The sequence below is a fragment of the Ochotona curzoniae genome, unplaced genomic scaffold, assembly GCF_017591425.1.
Source record: "Ochotona curzoniae isolate NIBS_2020 unplaced genomic scaffold, NIBS_Ocur_1.0 contig_908, whole genome shotgun sequence".
NCBI lineage: Eukaryota > Metazoa > Chordata > Mammalia > Lagomorpha > Ochotonidae > Ochotona > Ochotona curzoniae.
Genome location: NW_024466607.1, coordinates 8,111,245 through 8,133,734, shown reverse-complemented (window position 1 = coordinate 8,133,734; position 22,490 = coordinate 8,111,245). Strand labels below are relative to the sequence as shown.

At 49.0% G+C, this 22,490-nt stretch overlaps 1 protein-coding gene across 1 annotated transcript in view; it reads left to right on the top strand.

Moving 5' to 3' along the window:
* The window catches only part of EEFSEC (eukaryotic elongation factor, selenocysteine-tRNA specific), a 205,900-nt gene that overhangs the window by 86,387 nt on the left and 97,023 nt on the right, over window positions 1-22,490 (top strand). The window contains exons 3-4 of the mRNA XM_040995304.1: window positions 9,492-9,588; window positions 11,940-12,104. Coding sequence (XP_040851238.1) covers window positions 9,492-9,588; window positions 11,940-12,104 — 262 coding nt within the window. The remainder of the gene's footprint in view (window positions 1-9,491; window positions 9,589-11,939; window positions 12,105-22,490) is intronic.

The window sequence follows — 22,490 nt, the reverse complement described above, 5'->3', positions numbered from 1 at the left end:
TTTAAGTTGAATTGCTTTTGTTATTATTGAAGTAGAGGAAATCCTTATATATTTGTTTTTAAAAAAAGCTAATTTTTATTTGAAAAGCAGAGCAAGAGGGAGAGTGAGAGAGTTGGAGGAGCAGAGATAAAGAGATTGTTTATCTACTAGTTCATTCCCCAAATGACTACAACAGCTGCGCATGGGCCAGGCTGAAGTCAGGATCTGGGAGCTCTATCTTGGTCTCCCACATGGGTGTCAGGATACCATCGTCCACTGCTTCCCTAGGTGCATTAGCAAGAAACTGGATGGGAAGCAGAATAGCCAAGACTTGAACTGAAAGTCTGATTTGGGATGCCAGCATTGGAAGCAGCAGCTCAGCCTTCTGCCACAATGGAGCCTGTCTTTGGTGCTTTCCCAGAGATGTGATATACGAACATTTTCTCTCTGATTGTATATAGTAGTTTTTTATTTTCTTTCTTTCTTGATAGTGGCCTTTGGTGAAAGAGTTCTTAATTTTGCTGAAATTTAGTTTTCTTACGTTGCATGTGCTTTTGGAGTCATATGCATGAAATCATTGTGAAATCCATTATTGTAAAGATCTTCCCATTTTTTTCTAGGGATTTGTGTAGTTCTTAAATTCAGGTCTTTGATCCATTTTGAGTTAATTTTTGTGTATGGTTTAGGGGTTTAATGTCATTCTTGGTAAAAAAAAATTTTTTTTTTCAATTTTCTTAGGCAGGTAGAGCAAAAACTCCTAACCCCCTGCTCGCTCCCTGGATGCCTTTTACTTCATGATGAATTCCCAGCTGTGCAATTACTAGATCAAAGGATCTGAAAGTTTTGGACCTTTTATGATATGCTGCCATATTATTTCCTAAAAGTACCCTACCAATTTTACACAGGTGCCAGTAGCTAACATTAGTTTATTACGCTTTCAGAATATTATTAATTATTGTTTCAAAGATACAATTGAAACATGGTAGGCTAGAAATGATATTTCACTACATTTTAAACATGTGTTTTTTAAATTATTGGCTAAGTAGTACATATCCCTTATGTGTGTTAAACAGTCGTGCTCGCATATGTGACTTATGCCCATGTATTTGGTCTGTCTCTTGTAATTTCAAACTTTCTTCTCGATTTTCAGACTTTTTTTTAACTCCAACTTAAAAAAAAAATTATTATCTTTTTTCTTGGAAAGGCAGATTTACAGAGAGAAAGAGATATAGAGAGAAAGCTCTTCCATCTGCTGATTCACTCCCCAAGTGGCTGTAATGGCCAGAGCTGAGCTGGTCCGAAGCCAGGAGCTGGGAACTTCTTCCAGGTCTCTCACATGGGTGTAGGATTCCAAGGCTTTGGACCGTCTTCGACTGTTTTCCCAGACCACACACAAGGAGCTGGGTGGGCAGCCAAGACACAAACCAGTGCCCATATGGGATCCCAGCACTTGCAAGGCAAGGATTTAGCCACTGAGTTATCGCGCTGGGCTCCCAGGCATGTTTAATATTAAGAAAGATATAGATGTTAACAGTTTGCCTGTTATATTTGCTTCAAATAAATCTTCAGCATTTGTCTTTCCATTTTAGTTTCTTTTTTGACATATGGAAGTTTCTAATTTTTATGGAGTCAAACTCTTTGATTGTTTTTCTTTGTGCTTTCTTTATCTCTGAAAGCATTTAAAATTACTCTTGCATAAGCATTTATCAATGTTAACAGAAATCAAAACAGGAGATAAAAATGTACCCACAATCTTCCCAGTGCATCAAATTAAAGTGTTTTCTCCCCAGGATCCCTGTCAGTCTTTCCCGCCTGTACATAATTTGAGGCATTTGTTATCACAACATTGACACTATTGTGTGTCCGAGACTTTTCTGTTTATTTCTGCATCAAATGTTACCATCGGACAGTATCCTTGATACATCCTTCCCCTGACTCTCTCTGTGCTTCTGCTCTGTAAGCGCTGGTGGTCTCTTCCTTCCTGCGTCAGCCTGGGCCCTCCTGCGGCTCGCTGCGCCTGCCTCCCTGCCTGCACTGGAGTTAAGTGCCAGTCTTGGGAATTTTGTTTGCTCCTAAGCAAACGTGCCTTCCCTCCATACCAACTGTATGGTCTTGGGCAAGTCACCTAAGCTCTCTGATCCGCTGTTTTTCCCCTGTAGGCTCGGACAGGCTTTGTTGTGAGGGCATGTTTGACATGGAACGTGGCATCACAGCTGCATGGGCACCTACTGCATGGGCACCCACTATGTGCTAGATCCTGGGCTGGGGGTTCCCATATACATCTCACGAACTCAGATCGTGAAGTTTAGGCCAGAGGTAGGTTTTGCCTCTGACTTGAGTGCTAAGACTTGATAAATGTTGGCTGTAAAATCTACTGTCCCAAACCTAAGACTGGTATTCTGTTTATTTATATTTCTTTTATATGAGTGATAGATTTCTGTGTTGTGTGTTATGTGTGTATGCACTGATGTGTGTGTGTCTAATTATACACACATAATTATATACACATACCATATACATATGTTTACTCCTCTGAGACGATTTTTGAGTACTGGGGAAGGTCAGTTTGCGTCTGCAGTCAGCACCTCTGGGCCCAGCCAGTCCCATGATGCACTGCAGCTGTGAGGGGGTAGCTGGGTGCTGGGCCAGGTGGGAGGAGCACATGGGTGAGCTCCAGGTCAGCTCTTGCTGTACCGCCTTGGCTGTGCTCCCTGGGCCCATCGTCCGCCTGGGGACTATGGGAATCTCTTTTTGGAAGCTTTGTAGGGTTGTGACTCCCATCTGCAGAGGGAGCCAAGATGCCCCTATGGGCAACACGTTCAGGAAACCAGCGAGGTCAGCTTCTCTTGAGCCTGGGAAAGGGTCAGACAGCCTGCCCAACATTATTTTATGTTTTGTTACAATACGTTGGCCAAAAGGGCTTGGATAGAAATAATTGAATTTCCGAAAGCTTTATGGTTAATCCCTGGAATTCTCCGTGCACGTTCTTGCCCTTTTTATCCCTCTGGGCCTCTGACTCAGGGCGTGGAGGCAGTCAGCGTGCGTGGGCTGGGTCCTGGCACAGGCGCTGCAGACAGCTCTTCCTCATAGCCTTTGCCTCCTCCACTGGAGTTGCCTGCCTTCAGGGCTGCTGCAGCCTGGCCACTTTGTTCCTGCGCCAGCCTCTGAGCTTCATGGGTCCCGTAGCTGTGGGCAGTGGTCTCCATGCAGGGCGTTCTTTCTTGGGCTCTTGCCGTTTGGTTGCCTCTGCTGAGGCTGGCTCCTTGCCCCACAAGTTAGCACCACAGTCGGGGGATGGATCATCAGGCCCAGGGTCCAGTGAAACCCAGAGGCTGGGTCTCCCACGCGTGGCAGGCTAGGGGAGTCTGAGGTGGTACTTGGCTGGGGTACAAGTGCAGTGAGCTGTGGGAGAAAGCTAATCCTTTTTCAGCGATCTTTCAGTCTCTTTGTTAAGTTCAGAAGACTGTCTCCACTTGGTGTGTCGTGTCGTCTAGATTGCCCTAGCATCTTAACCAGGCTCGGTGCCGTCAGCAGGTAATTGTATCTAGCCAGAACTTAATACCTCTGTTTTGTTTTCTTTGTGCTTATTTTTGTAGCTACAGCGGAGAGTTTCTTGTCCCTTGAGATTGGACTGTGGTTGGTTAATCATAAAAACCCCTTAAAGCAGGGAATCATTAGAAGAAGTGCCATATTCATACCTTAAGCACAATATTTTAACTTTAAATATCTATATGTTTATATATTAGAAAAAACCAGCTGTGTGATGGGTACGGAGGAAATACCACATCGACAGCATCACACCTCTCTCCTCGCCGGCCCACACTATCAGCTGTCAGTCCAGGCTGCTCGGCCTGCGAGGAGGTTTGTGTCCCGGATTAGGGCCGTCCATTCTTCTTCATGTTGTTTCTTTGAGGAAGGGGTGGCTTCTGTGTCATTCATAATTTCAGCTTTTCAAATAATGATCTCTTGTATAATGATCTTCCTGAGTTCATATGAGTTCTAGAAACTAAACTGCACTTTTATATTTTTCTCTCGGTTAGAATTGGCATTTTTAAAAGTTACAAAATCTTTGATGTGCAATAATGAGAAGTTGTAGTTTGTGGTTCCCATAGTTGGTACAGGGTGCTACTACTGTCTGTCACTGTTAGCATCTGACATTGTGATATAGCAGGTTATGCCAGTACCTACAGTACCAGCATCCCATATGGGCACAGTTGTTCCACTTATGATCCAGCTTCCTGTTAATGTGGCTGGGAAAGGAGTACAAGGTGGCCCAAGTGCCTGAGCTTCTTCACTCATGTGGGAGATCCTGATAGAGCTCCTGGCTCCTGGTTTGGACCTGGTCCAGCCTCAACTGTTTTGGTTATGTGGGGAGTACATCAAAGAATGGAAGATTTTTCTCTCTGTTTCTCCATCACTCTCATTCTCTTTCTCACGCTTTAATTCTGCTCTAAAGGCTCTAAAGGCTCTTGCCAGTAATTCTATTTGGCTTTCCCTACCAGTGGCAGAAGCCCAAGCATTTGGACCATTTTCTGCTGCTTTCCTAGGTACATTAGCGGGGCTGGATCAGAAGTGGGACAATTGCAGGCTGTGGCTTAACTCAATGGTAGTCCCTGGCTGGATTCCTGACTTGTGTACACTTTGACGTGCGGTTGTTTGTCCTCAGGTCTTCTAGGTGCCTGCACTTGACCATGCTCTAGAGGTGCTGAGCATGTAGACTTGAGGACAACCTAGGTCCTTCACTACCGTGTTATAATAACTTGGCTAACAGCTTGCTCCTTGTTTCCTGGTGCTGCCATAGTGTCTCCCTCACTCCGTTCCCACATGTGCCGGGCAACCTCCTGCCTAGCCCATCTTTTCTCCCAAGATGAGCCCACTGACTCGTATTCCAAGATGGCTTTCATCTCTAAACTACTGCCCCACACATTGTTGATTTCTTTTAGGTGAAGCAAGGATTGCAAACCAGTGTGAGTGTAGAACTTTCCCATAACCTCCCCTCATATTCTTTCTGATTTTTAATCTACATACAATTTAACACCAAACTTTAAAGAGATTTGCTCTAGCACAGCTGTCCAGAGCATTCAGTTTCAGAGACTACTCTCACCAGGCTGTCATTTCATGACACTAACTTTTGTTCTTACGGAAACACTGTACCTGGCATTACCAAGTTGATAACCTAACTAGAGTGTCTCTCGTTCAGCTTCAGGGTCAGCTGGTAGGAGCAAAGGTATAGAACTGCTGGCCTCTTGAGTGTGGCCTGTGAGCTCAGGGGGGCATTCGGTGTGTCAGACACCAGGTGCAGGTTTGGCAGCAGGAGTAGAGTTTGTTGGCCAAGGATGTCTTAGAAGTGGCACCAGGAAGAGTACTACTCTGTCTTATATTTGTAGTAAATGATAGTGGTTGCCTCTTAAAAAATGTATTTAAGTAAGAACATGAATTCTTTTAAAGAAAAAAAAATGAATCCAGTAGCAGCTGAGGTATAAGGTGGGCTCAGGTGGCCTGTTACAGAAGAGAAGGGGTGCAGGGAGAATGACCATGACACTATTCTGCCCCACTTGTGCCGAGCCAGGGGCCAGTGGGTAGCATTGGGCTCCATCTACCAGTCCTCTGTTTGGAAGGACTGGGGTGCCATCTGATGGAGGGGCAGGCATCCCTGGTATAGGGTGCTGCAGGGTAACTTGGAGAGTCCAGCCCAGTGGGAAGGCCAGTGCTTCTGAGGCCTCAGCTTCCGCTCGAGACTTCTCCTGGCTTCGCCATCTGCTTTTCACGTGACACTGTGGCAGTCAGTGAGCTCTCAGGGATCACTGGCATTAGTGAGATTGAGTGGGGTTCTGTGAGCACAGGAATCCAACCAGTTCCGCTGGTATTTGCTGAACGTATGAATGATTCTGAATCTGGAAATGGTAATGACACTTTCTACCTGTCTTATAGGGTTGTTCAAGATTCTGTAAATTTATGATTATAATTTGAAAGTGATAGCTATCAGAATATTGGCTATTGTAATTACAGCTATTCCATAGTTCTGTCATTGGTTTGAGAACTGTAACTACTATAGCAAGGGTTTGGTTGATCTGGTGGCAAAGTTTAACTTTATGTTCCCTGGTGTTTGAACACCAGCCACTATTTCGGGTTTTTGGCCATCACAGATAATGCTGCTGTGAGCATGCACGGTCCTGTGCTTGCGTCAGTCTTGTTTTCACTAATTTGGGGCATATGTCTAAGACTTGCTAGGCGTGTGATGATTCTGCGTTCTAGACGGAGGACTCTTGGCTACCAGGCTTTCTGCCCAGTTCTTGCTTCCTGAAGTGTGCTGTGCTGCTACCTTCTGGCCTCCAGGTTCTGCTGGGAAGTCAGCTGCTGATCTTCCTGTGGACTGCGTGTGCACCCGCGAGTCGCTCCTCAGTGCTTTCAGGGTTCTCTCCTTGCCCTTGCCTTTTGTAGTTTGTGCTGTATCAAAGTGCGGATCCCTCTGAGTTTATCCCACTTGGAATTTGTTGAGCTTCTTTTGGAAATCCAGCTTAATATTTGTCATCAAATCTGGAGTTTCTGTTTCTTCAGATAAATCATCTCTATCCTTGTCACTGTTTTTCCTTCAGAAACTCCCACTTCGTAGGGACTGCTGTGCGGGTGGCGGCTCGATGCCTTTGGGACTGTGATCTCCTCCCTTTAAATGTGTCAGTTTTTGGAAATTCGTTTTAAGGCTCTGCTCTCTTTTTTCCCTTAGACTGGGTAGTTTCATTTGGCATATTTTCAAGTTTGCCGATACTTTGTTCCTACTGCTCAGATCAGCTATTGAGCTCTTGTGGTACATTTTTTTTTTCATTGTGATTATTATACTTTTTAACTTTGGAATTTCTGGTTTTTTTTTTTTTAAAGATTTATTTTTATTATTTTTTATTGGAAAGGCGGATACACAGAGAGGAGAGACAGAGAGGAAGATCTTCCGTCCGATGATTCACTCCCCAAGTGAGCCGCAACGGGTCGATACTATGCCGATCCGAAGCCAGGAGCCTCTTCCGGGTCTCCCACGCGGGAGCAGGTTCCCAAAGCTTTGGGCTGTCCTCGACTGCTTTCCCAGGCCACAGGCAGGGAGCTGGATGGGAAGCGGGGCTGCCGGGATTAGAACCGGCGCCCATATGGGATCCCGGGCGTGCTAGGCGAGGACTTAACCACTTGCGCCACCGCGCCGGGCCCAGGAATTTCTGGTTTTTTTATTATTGTTATTGCAAAGTCGGTTTTGCAGAGAAAGTGAGAGACAGAGAGATAGATTTTCCATCCTCTGATTCACTCCTCAAGTGGCCACAACGGCTGGAGCCAACCCAGTCCAATCCAAAGCCAAGAGCCAGGAGCCAGGAGCTTCTGCCGGGTCTCCCACATGGGTGTAGTGTCCCACGGTTTTGGGCCATCCTCTACTACTTTCCCAAGCAACAAGCAGGGAGTTGGAAGGACAGTGGAGCACCTGGAACACGAACTGGTGCCCATATTGGATCCCAGAAGTGCAAGGCAAGGATTTAGCTAGCAGGCTATTGTGCCAAGCCCTGTTATTATTATTATTATTTAGATTTATTTATTTTTATTGGAAAGGTAGATATATACAGAGGAGGAGAGACAGAAAGGAAGATCTTGCGTCCGATGATTCACTCCACAAAGTGACCGCAATGGCCAGTATTGTGCCAATCCGAAGCCAGGAGCCAGGAGCTTCCTCTAGGTCTTCCACGTGGGTGCAGGGTCCCAAAACTTTGGGCTGCCCTCGACTGCTTTCTCAGGACACAAGCAGGGAGCTGGATGGGAAGCAGGGCCACCGGGATTAGAACCGGAGCCCATATGGGATCCTGGCACTTTCAAGGCAAGGACTTTAACCACTACGCTATTGTGCCAGGCCCTATTTTTTTAAAGGCTGATTTCTAATTTTATTTTTTATTTTTCCTGTCTGGTGTGATGTCATCCTCATAATTTCCTTAATTATTCAGTTTGTTTTCATTTTCTTTTTTCCAAAAAAAAATTCATTCATTTTTATTTGAAAGGCAGAATTATATGGAGAGAAAAAGAGAGAAAAAGGGGAGGAAGGAGAGCTCTTCCATCCACTGGTTCACTTCCCGAACGGCCTCAGTGCTCAGAGATGAGCTGATCCAAAGCCAGGATCCAGAACTTCTTCTGGGTCTCCCATGTGGATGTAGGGTCCCAAGGAACCATCTTCTACTTCTCTCAGGCCATAAGCAGGGAGCTGGATTGGAAGTAGAGCAGCAAGGACTAGAACTGGCACCATATGGGATGCCACAGGTGGAGGATTAGCCTGCTATGGCATTGGACCAGCCCCCATTTTTTTCTTGAATAAACACTCCAAAGATTACTCAAACCTTTGGTTAGTTTCCAGAATTTTGAAAAGTTGATTCTGATAATTTTTTGTCGGTGTTGTTTCTATGGAGGAGGAGCTTTGAAGAAGTTTTTAACTCCACCATTTTCGGTGATCTTCCCATGTGGATTCAGCCTTAGATTTATGCTTCCTAAGTATCCCAAATCCAAGGGGGAAAAAAAACCCCACAAATATTAGTCATTCCAACTGACATGTTTATCACAGTGTTAGTTGTAAGGGTAGGAGATTTGAAATGTTCTAAAGTAATATTTTTGGAAGAAAAAGCGTGTAAATCCTGGTTGCTCTTTTATGCAGCTATGACAGTGAAGGGGAGGCCTAGAGAGGGGACACAGACAGAGAGGTTGTCAGGTGCAAGCTCTGGGTCCAGCTTCAAGCGGCTGCTTTTGAGTTTGGTCCTGAGGGTTCAAAGCCAACAACTTGGACCAGATGAGTCTGCCTCCGGGCCTCGTTTTCTCATCTCTGGGATGGTGGCAAGTCCACCGTGGTTTCGAGAGGTTTAAATAAAATCATCTCTGTTGAATACTTGGCTTAGAGAGTTACTGCCGTTGATGTTGCAGGAGTCCAGCAAACAGAAAGGGAAATGACACGTGCACGATAACCACAGTATGAGAAAATACCGCTTGGGGAAACATGGTGACGACATGGTTGGAGGAAAATTCCCCATGGTGATGGGATTATGGGCTCTGTTTTCTTTTGCCCCCCCACCCCTCTTTCTGGCAGTCATAGTAGGAAAGGCAGATGCACCTGAAGGGGCGGAGCTTCCCTGGCGAGGTCTGGGTAGGATTGCTGGGCTGTGGCTGTGGATCACCAGCCTTACCTGGCTGGGCTCTCCCAGAACGCTGGGATATGCTTATCACCTTCTTCAAGGGGCTCTTGTCTTCAGAGGTTTTTGTGCCTGAGGTCACTATGGCCTCCTCAAGGGGGGTTCTGAGAATGGAGATTAAAACTCGGAAGGGCCCTTTTTAATTCTGGTGTCACACACAAGCCATGTCTTCCTGGGGTCTCTGTTGCCCCCTGCATCGTCTCTCGCGTGCAGGGAGAGCAAGGTGACCCTGGCCAGCTGCTCTGCGGATGTGCTGCACATGAGCCTGATGCTCTCTGCTGGTTTCTGATGGTGCTGCTTGTTCTTCCATCTCAGGTTCCGAGGTGCACCCATTATACCTGTGGCCGCCAAGCCTGGGGGACCGGAGGCCCCTGAAACTGAAGCTCCACAGGGCATCTCAGAGCTCATTGAGGTACTGTTGGCTTGACCCCAGGTTGCCCTATAGCCCCTGCCCCCAAGCTGCTCAGGCAGGCCCCTTTGGGTCCTCTCTGCTCTGAGAGGCAGACTCTGAATTGGCTCCTTTCAACCTGGGCTGGCACCTTAGCCAAGCTAAGCCCTTGCTGACCTCCATGCAGCTCCCCTCCAGTCCCAGATCCCATAAAGCACTTGCACGTCATGGCCGCCCCCTCCCCCTTACACACAGGTGAGGTGAAGCGGTCGCTGCAACCTTGGGGCTGTGCCATCCACTCCACTCCTTCTAGGTGCTCCTGTCCCTTCCATGTGCCCCACCCTGGGCTGGGCCCATGAGACAGGATGCTAGAGATGTGGCCAGCAGCCAGGGCAGCACAGCTTCTGTCACAAGACGTGGAGGCCTATACCTCTCAGAGCCAGGGCCTGAGGCTCAGGCTGTGTTCCAGACTTGGTGGTGGCAGACAGTTGGGCACCGCCATTGTGGGGGGTGTGTGTGAGTGTGTGTGTGGATGGGAATGTGTGATGGTGTGGGCTTGACTGCAGTGAGTGAGGCCTGTGCAGTTCCGCTGTGGAACACCTGGGGCAGCTCGTCTTGGCCCAGCACCAGCTCTCCGCTGCTTGCTGACACCACGGCCAAGTGCCATCCTCGCTTTAGCCTCTTGCCATGGACTGTGTGCAGTTGCTGTGAGGAGGAAATGACAGGCTTCATTTGCTCAGAACAGTGGCATGGCATGGCACTGCTTGCCATGGTCGTGGTGTTGAGTTCTATGTAGCATTTGCTGTGCTAAGTGCTTCGCATGTGGCCGTTAGCATTCACAACAGCCCTGGAGGCCTGACGTCTCCACCCAGCCATGTCTCAAGGCTGAGATTCCGAGAGGCCCACTAACTTCCCAGAGACTTCACAGCCAGTGCGAGCTGAAGCCAGGATTCAGAGCCCACTGGGTCAATTAGTTCAGCGTTGTGGCCCCTTGCATTTACAGATCCCAGCTCGGGCGTGAGCTTGGGCACTGCACCCGTGTCTGCGATTCGCACTGAGCTGAGCTCACTGACTCCCCAAAGCACACACTTTCTGGGTGCGCCTTTTGCTACTTTTTCATCCACTACAGTGTGTGTTGGTCGGGGAGTTGTTTTTGTTAAAGTGAAATCCACAAAAATGTGGCTCTGAAGGATGTTTGTATATTCCTTTAAGAAACCTCCACATAAGTCTCCGACCAAGCCTGGTTTGAATCTCCTGTCCTTTTCCAAAAGAATTATTGTCCCAAGACTAAGGCTTTGGAACATGTACTACCAAATAGTTTTTTGACAGCCTGTTCCCTTATGAAATCAGAAAATAGCAAAATAAAAGAAATAATGCAGCCTTTATTTTCATTTGTTTGTTGGTAATTAGCTGTGACAACATCTCCATGCACATAGATGGCGTGGGGAAAACTGGCTGTTGAGGGGAAGTGTAGGAAGGCTCAACAGAGACGGGGCAGGCGGGGGAACCGAGCCACGCAGCCCTGGGCAGCGGGATGGCCGGAGAGGCGGCCGGCCTGGGCCAGGCGGGAGAAGGTTCCGAGAGACGGGCGGGCCAGGCAGGCTGGGGGAACCGTAGCCCACGGCAGCCCCTGGGCCAGGCGGGAGAAGGTTCCGTATATCCCTTTACAGCTCTCGTCCTGGCCTCTCATGCCAGACCCTGGGAGCCCCAACTAACAGCAGCCCTCCTCCCCACTCTGCCCCCACATCCCCTCGCTTTTCCTCATTCGCTTGTCATCCTCTTGGGCACCTTGCCTGCTCATGGAGACACGTGGAAGTCCTCGGTTCCCAGGGGAGTATCCATAAACAGATGATCATAACAGTGTGCTAACTGTGGCTCTGGGAGGAGGAGGGGCCTCACAAGAAAAGTTCTTCTGCAGGAGTGTGGCCAGAAGGTGAGGCTGAGTTAGCTGGTGCCAGGCCTGCCAGTGCTAGCGCCAGTGGGAGAGGAGGCCTGACTGGATCCTGGGTCCGGATGGAGAAGCACCCTAAACCCTCCAGGCTGCATGAGGCTGGGCAAACATGGAAGCCATGTGACAGGGTACTCTTTTTCAACTGCCAGTGCCACAGCCTCTAGGAGACCATGAGGTGACCCTGAGCAGAAACTGGATCAGACTTCTCTAGGGGTTCTTTTCCTTCAGGCCGGGCAGAGAGCCAAGGACGAGGCAGTAGCTCACAGTGCGTTCTGGGAGCTGACTGAGCTTCTGGGCCAGCTTTTCAGTGGGGTCTCCCTTGTTGGCCTTGGGGAGCCACTTGTCGGCTTCTCCCTCTGCCTGCCCCTGCCCTGCCCCTTCTGCCTTTGCGTGACAGGCTATGGCAGCTGCGTCTCTTTTCTAGCTCCTGACGTCACAGATTTCCATTCCAACGAGAGACCCATCAGGACCGTTCCTCATGTCGGTGGACCACTGCTTCTCCATCAAAGGCCAGGGCACCGTGATGACTGGGACCATCCTCTCGGGCTCCATCAGTCTTGGTGACAGTGTGGAGATTCCTGCCCTCAAGGTCGGTATCGCCTCTTCCCTCATGCGTCTCTCTAGCAGCAAGGGAGGGAGCTGGCCCTGTGCTAATTCAGCCACTGAGCTGCCGGGCCTGCCCTGTGTTCTCCTGCTTCCAGGCCCAGCCCTGCTGCCCCTTTGCTGCACTCTCTGGCCATCCTGCGTGCCTGGCTCCAGGTAGCTGTGCCCTCACATTCTAGAGCTGCTTCTGGCATCCTCATGGCACTGCTTGCTTCTTGGTGCCCACAATGGGCCACGGTAAGGGGCCTCTGAGCAGACATCCTCTCTAAAAAAGCTGAGGCAGTTGGACTGGAGATCACATGGCGAGCGAGCAAGGGCCACAGAGCCTGCCTGCCTCCAAGCCTCCTGTGTTTTAGAGCGGCAGGGATGTGTGGAGCTGCTTCCAGGGACCCCGATCTTATTCTCAGGAATTTTGAATTGCACACTCCCTGTTGTATAATCTGAAAGAAATCTGGGTCAGTTTTATACTCATGGTGATCATGGGCAGGTGCTGTGTTACCCCTCTAAAAACCTGCGCCCCCATACCTTGTGCCTCCTGGTCCCGTGGCCTTGACGTGAGCTTTATTCAGAGGATTCTTCTTACTGGATAAGGAAAACCTTACAGCTTCATTGACTGCCCTTTGCTTTCAGTGAATCTAATGGTGGGAACCAAGGACTAGTGAGAACCAGCCAGCAGCCCTGCTGGGGATGCTGGGGTCTTTTTCTAGGCCTTAGGGCAATTGGGGTACAGGGAAGTGGGGGCGTGCAGTCAGCAATGTGGCTGCTGGCTGTGGGAGATGTGTGGGTGTGCTCCAGCCCTGTGTGCCCGGGTTCCGTTTGTATACTCACTGGGAGTGACTTCTGGAATGCTGCGTCCAGGCTGGTTTTGAGACTGTCTGGCTCACCGCTTGTGCCCGGGTTCTCTTGAGGAGCAGTGTACTTAGATGTATGGCAGATAATGTGCACTTGAAGGAATGGGCTCACATGCTTGAAACATCACGCTAGTCCACAGTCTAGGCTAATGGGATGGAAGTCCAGGGAGGAGAGCAGCCTTGAGACTGCCTGCTGGCACTCTGCTTCTCTTGGGGGAAGAGGTCAGCCCTTTTCTTGTCAGGCCTTCCACTAAGCTGCTGAGACCCGCCATGTTATAGGGACAACCTGCTCCTTCCATAACCCACCAATTTAAATGGGGCTCTCGTCCAAATATACTTTCCCAGCAACTCCCAGAATAGTGTTTGGCATGTATCTGGGCATCATAGTCCAGCCACATAGGTTGGATGTAGGAAAAGAGAGTTTCGTGGGGAGCAGCAATGCATAAAGCTCCCCAGAGGCAGGAAACCCCAGGTGTCATTTTATGGTTGTGTGACTGGCTGTTGCTTCCTCCTGGGCTGGGGAGGACCAACTGAAAGGATAACCATGGCTGTGAGCCGTCCCCGGGCTCCTTGCAGTTGGAGCAGGAGTCAGACAGCAAAGCCCTGCCCTTTCCTGGGTATTAGGACCTCCTCTAGCACAGGGCTGTTTTTTCCTCTTGCACCTTAAGTCAACTTCACTTTAAGGCAGCTCTTAACAGAGCAATTCTTAGAGTATAAAGCATAAAATTTTGAAAATAACATCAATTATATTTGACAGACTTGAGACTACAGTTCTTAACTGCAACAGAACATGAATTGATGCAGTTTCTCTTCCATCCTTCTGCATTCAAGGGCTCCCTTCCACTGTGGGAGAAGATGTTTACAGCTAGGGCAGCCATGAGCTGGGAGGAGTAGGAGATGTGTCAGAAGAGAGCACCATGGGGGCAGATTTAGGCTTGGGGGTCCCTGAGGCTCTGCAGGAGGGCAGGGCCAGTGCCCATGACACTGGACTTAAGGACCTGCAGGAAGGCTGAGGCAGAGACTGTGAGCTGTGGTGAAGCAGTGTTTGAGTGGGGATGGGTTGTGTCTGAGGTCTTTGGCCACCCTTTCCCTCCTAGGAACCCACTTCCTGATTGTAGTATCTGGGCACATGGCAGGTGTGTGGCAGATACAAATGTAATTCTTTGTCCACTGAGAAAATCATAGAGCAGCTAAGATCAAAGTAAAATCAAGTTTTGTTTAGGAATAGCTTTGTGGTGGGAATCTTGAGTGTTGCCTTGGAAACGCATATGCCACGGAAACTGTAGGTGTAGTCATAGAAGTTGTGGCAAGGGGGACCCTTTAAAGGCAAAAATGAGAATTGTGTAAGACGTTTTGGAAGAATATCTTCAAGAGAAAGAGGGCTGTGAATCTGAGAATGAATTGATAGCTGCTGGGCAGAGGTCCTTGCAGAGGACTTTTTGTGTGAGGCTGCAGTGGCCGCTATGTAAGGTGGTGATTCTGGTGGACTTTTGTGACAGTTACTTCTAGTCAACCATTTGTAAGAACCTTTCTTTTCTAACTTCCCAGCTCTATTTGTTTATTTTTGTTGGAGTTGACACAAGCGACTCCACTTTGATGGTGACAGCTTTCACACTTCTTACTTTTGTACCTGTTCCCCACCCCCACCCCCCACTTTTCAACCTTCTTGCTATCTACTGTCTGATTGTCCAATTTATTTGTTTTTATTATTTAAAAGATTTATTTATCGATTTTTGGAAAGGCAGATTTACAGAAAGAAGGAGAGAAAGATTTTCCATCTCCTGGTTCACTTCCCAAGAGACCGCTATGGCTAGAGCTGAGCTGATCCTAAGCCAGGAGCCAGAAGCTTCTTCCAAGTTTCCCATGTGGGTGCAGGTCCCAAGGCTTTGGGCCATTCTCGACTGCATTCCCAGGCCACAAGCAGGGAGCTGGATGAGAAGTGGAGCAGCCAGGACTCAAACTGGCACCATATGGGATTCTAGTGTGGAAGGTGAGGTTTAGCCACTAGTCTATCGTGCTGGAACCCCTCTCAGTTTATTTTTAAGATAATTCACGAATGCATGCCACTTGTGAACAAATAAAACTTAGGGAGCCAAATGGAAGTCCTAGTAGTTACTCCCTTCTCAGTTCTGGCCCTCCAGTCTTTCCAAATGACACCGCCATGGCTGCTGAGGATCACTTTTCTGAAATGTTTGGGAGCAGAAGCGTTGCAGATTTTGGATTTTGGGGGGACTTGGAATATTTGCATCTGCTTAATGAGGTCTGTTGGGGATGAGATCCGAGTCTAAACGGTGTATTTGTCTCTTTCCTGTGTAGCCCATTCAGACAGCCTGAAGATAATCTTAGATTTTTAGTGCGCTTGTGTTTTGACTGTGATCTGCCATAGGAGGTCAGGTGTGGACTTTGACACTTGCAGTGTCATGTTAGTGCACGAGATGTTTCATATTTTGTAGCAGTTTAGATTTTATGTTTTCAGATCAGAGGTGGTCAACCTTTGTATTTTGTGGCTTCCTTTCCTACTAATTATATTGAACTCAATGGACACGGTTCTGAAACTTGCTTTTTCTTTTAGAGAATCATGATACAATAATGCTATAAGTAAATGACACAAAAATGTATTTGACAGGCAAAGTGACAAAGAGAGGGAGAGAGAGACCGTCCATCTACTATCTCTCTTCCCAAACCACTGCAACAGCCAGTGCTGGACCAGGCCAGAGCCAGGAGCCTGGAACTCCATCTTCATCTCCCACATGATTGACAGGGACCCAGCTGCTTAGGTCAGCATCTGCTAGTCCCCAAGAGTATTAGCAGTGCAGCAACCAGGACTTGAACCAGCACTCTGATATAGGATGCCAGTTTTTGAAGTGGTTGCTTAACCCACTGTGTCACAATGCCTGCTGCCACTTTGATTCTGTAATTTAATGGTTAGGAAAAGCAGAATTGGTAAGCAAAAATCCATTGAGCTTTGGACATTTGGCTGAAGAGATTTCCAAGCAAAGTGTGGAAAATAGTACTTTGTTTCCTTTTGTTACTTATAGTGATATGTAAGGGGGAAAGACTTGAGTTTAGGAAGGACTTGCTAGCAAAGAGAAACAAGTGCTTGATGAGTGTGTGTGTGTGTGTGTGTGTGTGTGTGTGTGTGTGTGTGTGTGTGTTGGGGGTAGGTGTTTCTTGGTCCCTCCACATTGGGAATAATGCTGAAGTTAGGAAATTCTCTGTTTAATAAGTGCCCTGGAGAAAATGCCCAGGCGGGGATGGGACTCACTTTAGTTGGAGAAGTTGGGTGAGTTGGGCATGTGACCGTGGACCCAATGAAGTGTTTCAGCAGAAGCCAGCCTTACTTACTGTCTTGTTCTTGAAATGTCTGGGAGATCAGCAAGGTTTTTATAATATTATACCAACCAAAAACACTGAATTTTAAGAGATACAGTGACCCAGCAAGATGGAAAAGAAAAGGAAGAAGCTGTCAGACTCCTGGGGTCCTGCAGATAGAAAATGAGCAGATAAAATTACTCAGCCGCAAACATGGAGTGCCCTTCAACAATAAGGAGAATTACAGTGAAGACAGAGCTGTGGACAGAAGCAGAGGCTAGAGGAGTGGCCCAGAGTGCAAGGATCAGGCCACCGACGGTCGCTCTCAGGTCTAGAAACTTAATGGCATTCGCCCTGCTGGATTTCTGGCTTGCTCAGCACCAGTGGCCACTGTCCCTCCCTCTCTGCTTGTTAGGATGGAACGTCTGACCTCTGCCTGTTGCTTCGCTGTGTTTGGAAGCAGGTTACTTGTTGGGTCATACTCAGTGTCATCCATTCTAATTAGGTGACATGGAGGGTGAGGCTTGGGGCTTTGTGAGCTGATGGTATTTATTTTGATGAACTTTAGTTTACATGAAATTTTGGACCTAGAATTAAGGATGTAGTGGAGTGAAATGGGTGGGGGGTGTTGAGATGAGATTAATGTATTTCGCATGTGGGTTAGACATTACGCTTTGGAAATCAGAATTAGACTACACAGTGTTGAATTGTGGCCTCCAAAAGATAGGCCCCCTCGAGAGCTCAGAGTATGACCTCTGGAATAAGGGCCTTTTGAGGTTTGATTTCATGATGAGGTCATCCTGACCTGGAGAGAGTGCTCAGTCCGATGATGTGGGTATTCCTAGAGAAGTCCGAAAAGCAGAAGGCACCAAGGCTCCCAGGGAGGTGCTGCACACAGTCCGACATGGGGATTAGAGCCATGCAGCCACATGCCAAGGAGCACCAGGGCTACTGTCATGCTTTGGGGACCGAGAGAGGCTTGGCACAGATTCTCCTCCAGGGCCTCCCAAGGAGCCAGTGCTGCTGACAGGTTGCTGGGTTTCCAGCCGCTGAAGCTGGGAGAGGTCTTTGCTGCTTTAGGCTGGCAGGTTTGTGGTCCATGGAACAGCAGCCCTAGGGAGCCAATATAGTGTTTGTGTGGTTTTGTTTTAGTTTCATTCATTCATTCATTCATTTGAAAGGGAGAGGAAGCTACAGAGAGATCTTTTGTCCACTGATTCATTTCCTAAATGTCTATGAGGGACAGGGCTGGCCAGAGCCAGGAATCAGGAGCTTCATGGGTGCAGTGGTCCAAGCACTTGAGTCTTCTACTACAATCCGCAAGCACATTAGCAGGGAGCTGGATGGGAAGCAGAGCAGCCAGAACTGGGACCAGCAACCATTTGTGATAGTTAACCCACAACACCCTAACACTGGCCTTGCCAGTTGGGAGTTTGTGTGAGAAGGACTGAATTCCAACTGCACCTTAAGTACTCTGTAGGCTGGAATATGCCTGCTAACTCTGCTGGCCTTGGCTTTGGCTTGCTGGCAGAAGGGGAGTACACATCAACATCCAGCCAGGGCCAGCACTGTGTTTTCTTTTCTTTTTTTTTTTTTTTAAGATTTATTTTATTTTTATTGGAAAGGCGGATATACAGAGAGGAGAGACAGAGAGGAAGATCTTCCGTCCGATGATTCACTCCTCAGGTGGCTGCAACGGCTGGAGCTGAGCCAATCTGAAGCCAGGAGCCTCTTCTGGGTCTCCCACGCGGGTGCAAGGTCCCAAGGCTTTGGGCTGCCCTCGACTGCTTTCCCGGGCCACAGGCAGGGAGCTGGATGGGAAGCAGGGCTGCTGGGATTAGAACCAGCACCCATATGGGATCCTGGGTGTGCAAGGCAAGGACTTTAACCACTGTGCCATCACGCCGGGCTCCAGCACTGTGTTTTCTTTTCCCTTCTTTCCTGTCCTTCTCACCCAACAGGTGAGGGCACCTGGCATCAGGGGCAGCAAGCAGCCAGGCAGCGGAACAAAAATTCAAAAGTCACACATCCAGCTCCAAATTCAAGGCTGTGAACTGGTACCCTGCGGCCCCAGGAGTTCCTGCAGGAGCCTTGGCAGGGTTTCTTACCCCAGGCAGGGCCTGCAGTCTCCCCCAGCTCATTGCAGAAGAGCCTGAGGTATACAACTCCTGACCCCCTCACCTCTGCCCTCCACTAGCCATGGTTGGTGGCCGGTGCCTGTTGGGCCCTGGGACGTTCAGGCCACGGCTCTCTTCCCAAGCTTGGCGACACCCTGTCAGGTTTCACTAATGGACTTGGACATGTGTGACCACTTGAACTCCCTCTGCGTCAAGCGCAGCCACTCCAAATAAACAGTCAGATTCCCCTCCCAGCCTGGCCGGCCTGCTGGCCTGCCTGGGCTTGCCATGCCCTGGCCCCTGTGTCTCCTGCCCATGTCCATTCCCAGCTGGGGTCAATTAGTTGAGTGAGGAACTGTTGGGGAGTAGGGACTGAAAGAGGAAAAAAAAAAACCAAAACAGAAAAAGAACAAGAAAAACCCACGTAGACTCCTGCATGGCTTCGATGCCAGGTCCTGTAAGATCTACCAGCTTTGGGCTCAGACTCTTCGGCTGTCTTGATCCTTGGCCTGGGAATCCCTTCGAAAGGTGAGTTCAGGCAATGTCCAATTGGGATGACAATGACTTATGTTATAGATATGTGTTTGCAACATTTAGAGACACATTCAGAATCTGATAGTGTATACCTTCAAATTAAGCCTGTGTTCAGATTCATTTTCTTCTGAATTGATAACTCCCACAAAGGAAAAAAGAAAATCCTAATTACTACTTGGGGTCATTTTTTTTTTCTGTTGCCTCTGCTCCTGGAAGCTAATCACAAGAGTGTGATAAGCCTGTGACATCTGGAAGGAATCCAGTAGTGAGGCCTCTTCCCAACCTGCCCTTCCCCCTGTTCTGGAACCCTCCTCGCTGCTCTTTCCCAGACACGCTGTGTGCCCTCTCACTGGAGCATTGGCTCGGGTCAGTCCTCCTTGTCCTTTGGAGATGGGGGGCATGTGTCTTCTGCCATGTCTGTTTTGGGGCTCACATCTCTCACCCGGCCATTTCCGTTCTTGGTCCTCGTCCTAAGCCTTTGGCCAGCATGGGCCCCAGACAATATTTAATGGATAGGATCGAAGAAAGCCAATAGAGCAAGCAAGCAGATCACTGTTTAGGTGGATTTTGATTGGAGATGGACGAGTAGCATTGGAGGGCTGTGCTGGGAACAGAAGCCCAGGGCTGGGTGGCCTCGCACTTCCCACTGAGGCCTGTGTGCTCTGCAGGGCTGCATGTCGATGCTCCACCAGTGAGCAGTGGAGGAGGTGCACCGTCTGTCACAGGGCAGCCTGAGTTGCTGGGATAGCCATGAGGATCCAACAGACCCACAGCATGTGCTGACAGTAGGATCTGCACAAGAAACTCCTGCCGTTGCCATCCTCTGTATTGCAGCTCTGTCTGTTCCCACTGAATGTGCCTTTGCACTTGGCCAGTGGAGTGCAGTGGCTGGAGGATGGGGTGGGGTGCACGTTGCATGCCTATGCACACAGACCTCTGTGGTTCCACAGATCTTTGTCTCCATCTTGCCATTTCTTTAGCTTGAGGGTGTGGATCACATCAGTCACTGAGTTGTAATATCCTGTTGTCTCCCTAACTGGCACCGCAGGGGAAGGGCAGTCGACAGGTGAGGATGGAAGATTGATCTCAGAGGAGGCAGGGCACTCGGGAAGGCCTCTCCCGGTAGGTTCTGCTGCCCAGGAGCGTGCTCAGCATGCTGAAGACCTAGCAGATAGCAGAATGCTGCCTCTCTGCAGACCTGTGGGAGTGCTTGTTCTCACCCCTCAGCCCCAGACAAGCATCATGCCCCCCTTTTTTAATATTTTGGCAATCTTTACATTGTTAATTAAGGTAAAAAGGTACAAGGGCTATGGGAAAGTGGGTAAGACCACTATTTCCCTATTGTTTCCTTCATATATCTGAGGTAAAGGGAATACTGAGGGAGAATCCCCACCTAGTCTCCCACCCACCCCAGGTCGCGGATGTAGGGCATGCTCTGAGATCCTTGCTCAAATGGTTCTGATCATTCACCAGTTATGAATCACTGCCAGTCTCACCACTCCAGGCACGATGAGGCTGTTGAAGAATCCACTGATTGACATAGTCCATCATAGAGTCTCCCTTTGTCCAGTATTTCGCTGCCAACATATAGCTAAGGTGGTTGATTTGACCTGATCTATCTTCTGTCTTTTCTTGGTTAAGGTTCTGAGTCCGGCATTTTGATTGAGAGGATCCCCAAAGAAACTTTGAGGAATTCCCAGACCATATTCCTATATGTGCTAGCAAGTACAGGGCCCGCCACAGTCCATCACCCCTATCACCTGGTGGTTGCAACTGCTGGGTTGGTTGATCTCAGCCCCAACCTCCACCGGAACCAATGAGTGTTGCAGTCCATTCTGGCTCTGCCCATCACATACTCGGCCCTCACATAAACCAGTGGGAGCTGCAGCCCAGTCAGAGCGACCCACAATAACCCCCGCCAGGCCCGCCCCTACCCTGGTTTGCCAGTATGTGTAGCAGACTAGTCCAGTCTGCCCCATATCCCATCTGGCTCTTGTAAATGTCGAAGGGTATTGAAGCTTAGTTCCATCTAACCAGCTCAGCTATCCAGCCCTCACGGATGTTGTTGAGTACCTCTCTGTCTAGCCACCCCAGCCCCCATCCTAGTTATTTTGTGCCCTCCCATAGGAGTGGTAACCCAAGAGGGAGGAGCCCACTATTTCCCTCCCAGGTCTCACTCCCTCCCGGATTATGCACTCTCCAGGTGGCTCTGTGGTTAGACTTGACAGTATTAGCCCCTAGTGCCAGCTTCTGCTATGGGTAAGCCCCAACAGCTCTCACCCACTCTAATTTTGTTTGCACCAGTAGGAATAGTCCGCCCATCCTGGCTCTTCCCTGATCTGGTCCACATGAGGTGCACAGGAAGCATCATGCCCTTTTACATCAACCCCTGGGAGCCTGCTGTCGCTAGACATGCCAGTTTGTGCTCTCTTAGTGGGTCCCCTTTGTTTCTCAGGCTCACTTTCTGCGCTGCTGTATCCAGCCACAGAGATGCCGCTGAGACCCAGGCATCTAAGGGGCCAAAGGGCTTGGATGCTGGCAGGCAAATGAAGAGACCACAGCCAGTCTTGCTGGGCTCTTGTGCTCACATAGCTTAGTGTTCTGTGCTTCCTAGCGGCAGGGGATTCTGAAATGGAGCAAGGGGTTAGCATATTGGCATGGCTTGGAGACAGAACTCCAGAGTGGGTTTTTGTTGGAAATTTGCTCATTATTCCTGCTGTGCGCCAGCCCTGTTCTAAGACTCAGATGTGTCATTTCTCTGAGTATTCAGTAGCTCCCTGACAGGGTTCTTTCATGTGGGAAGAAACTGAGACATAAGGACATTAAAACTCTTCCCAAAGCTGGTTAGTGGAGAAACCTGAATATAGTGTCAGAGGCTTCATGAAGAGGCTGGCTGGGAGTGATGTCCCAGCGAACCTATGGCCAACTGTCCTGGGCTGACAGGGGCCTGCACCTGTGACAGTGGTCCAGGAGCAAAATCTTTGCCTTTCACACAGCCCTCCGCAAGTGTGGCCCTGGGTGGCCCAGCCAAGGTCAGAGCATGGGAGAAATGCTGGTCATACATAGTATATTTGGGGGAAGGGGCCAGTAGAGGGGCAAGCCCCAGCCATCTCAGTCTCTTGATTGAGTATTTGTGGCCAACTGTGTGTGGACACAGCGAGTCCTTCTTGGGTCCAGGTTCACTGAGCACCTCCAGCCCATTTATGGGGCTCTGGTATTCAGGCCACAAGTAAACTCCTGCCCTAGCTTAACCAGACTTTTTCTGAGGGCAGGAGAGGGGAAGCTCTGGCAACAGGACAGCACCTGGTGATGGCTGGGTGGTGAGCAGACTCAGAAGGAGCAGGTATGGGATGGGTGGGGAGTGTGGCCAGCCTCCAGATGTCCCATGTGGAAGCTGCACATTGAGGCAGTCTGGGTCACTGTGGGCCTTGGCCCAGATAGCTTCACAGTCCTTACAGAGTTACTAATACTCTACAAGTCCTGTGTGAAAGCCTTCTGCCTCACAGAAGCTTTTGAATGGAAGTAAATCAGTATTACAATTTCTAGGGTAAGATAATG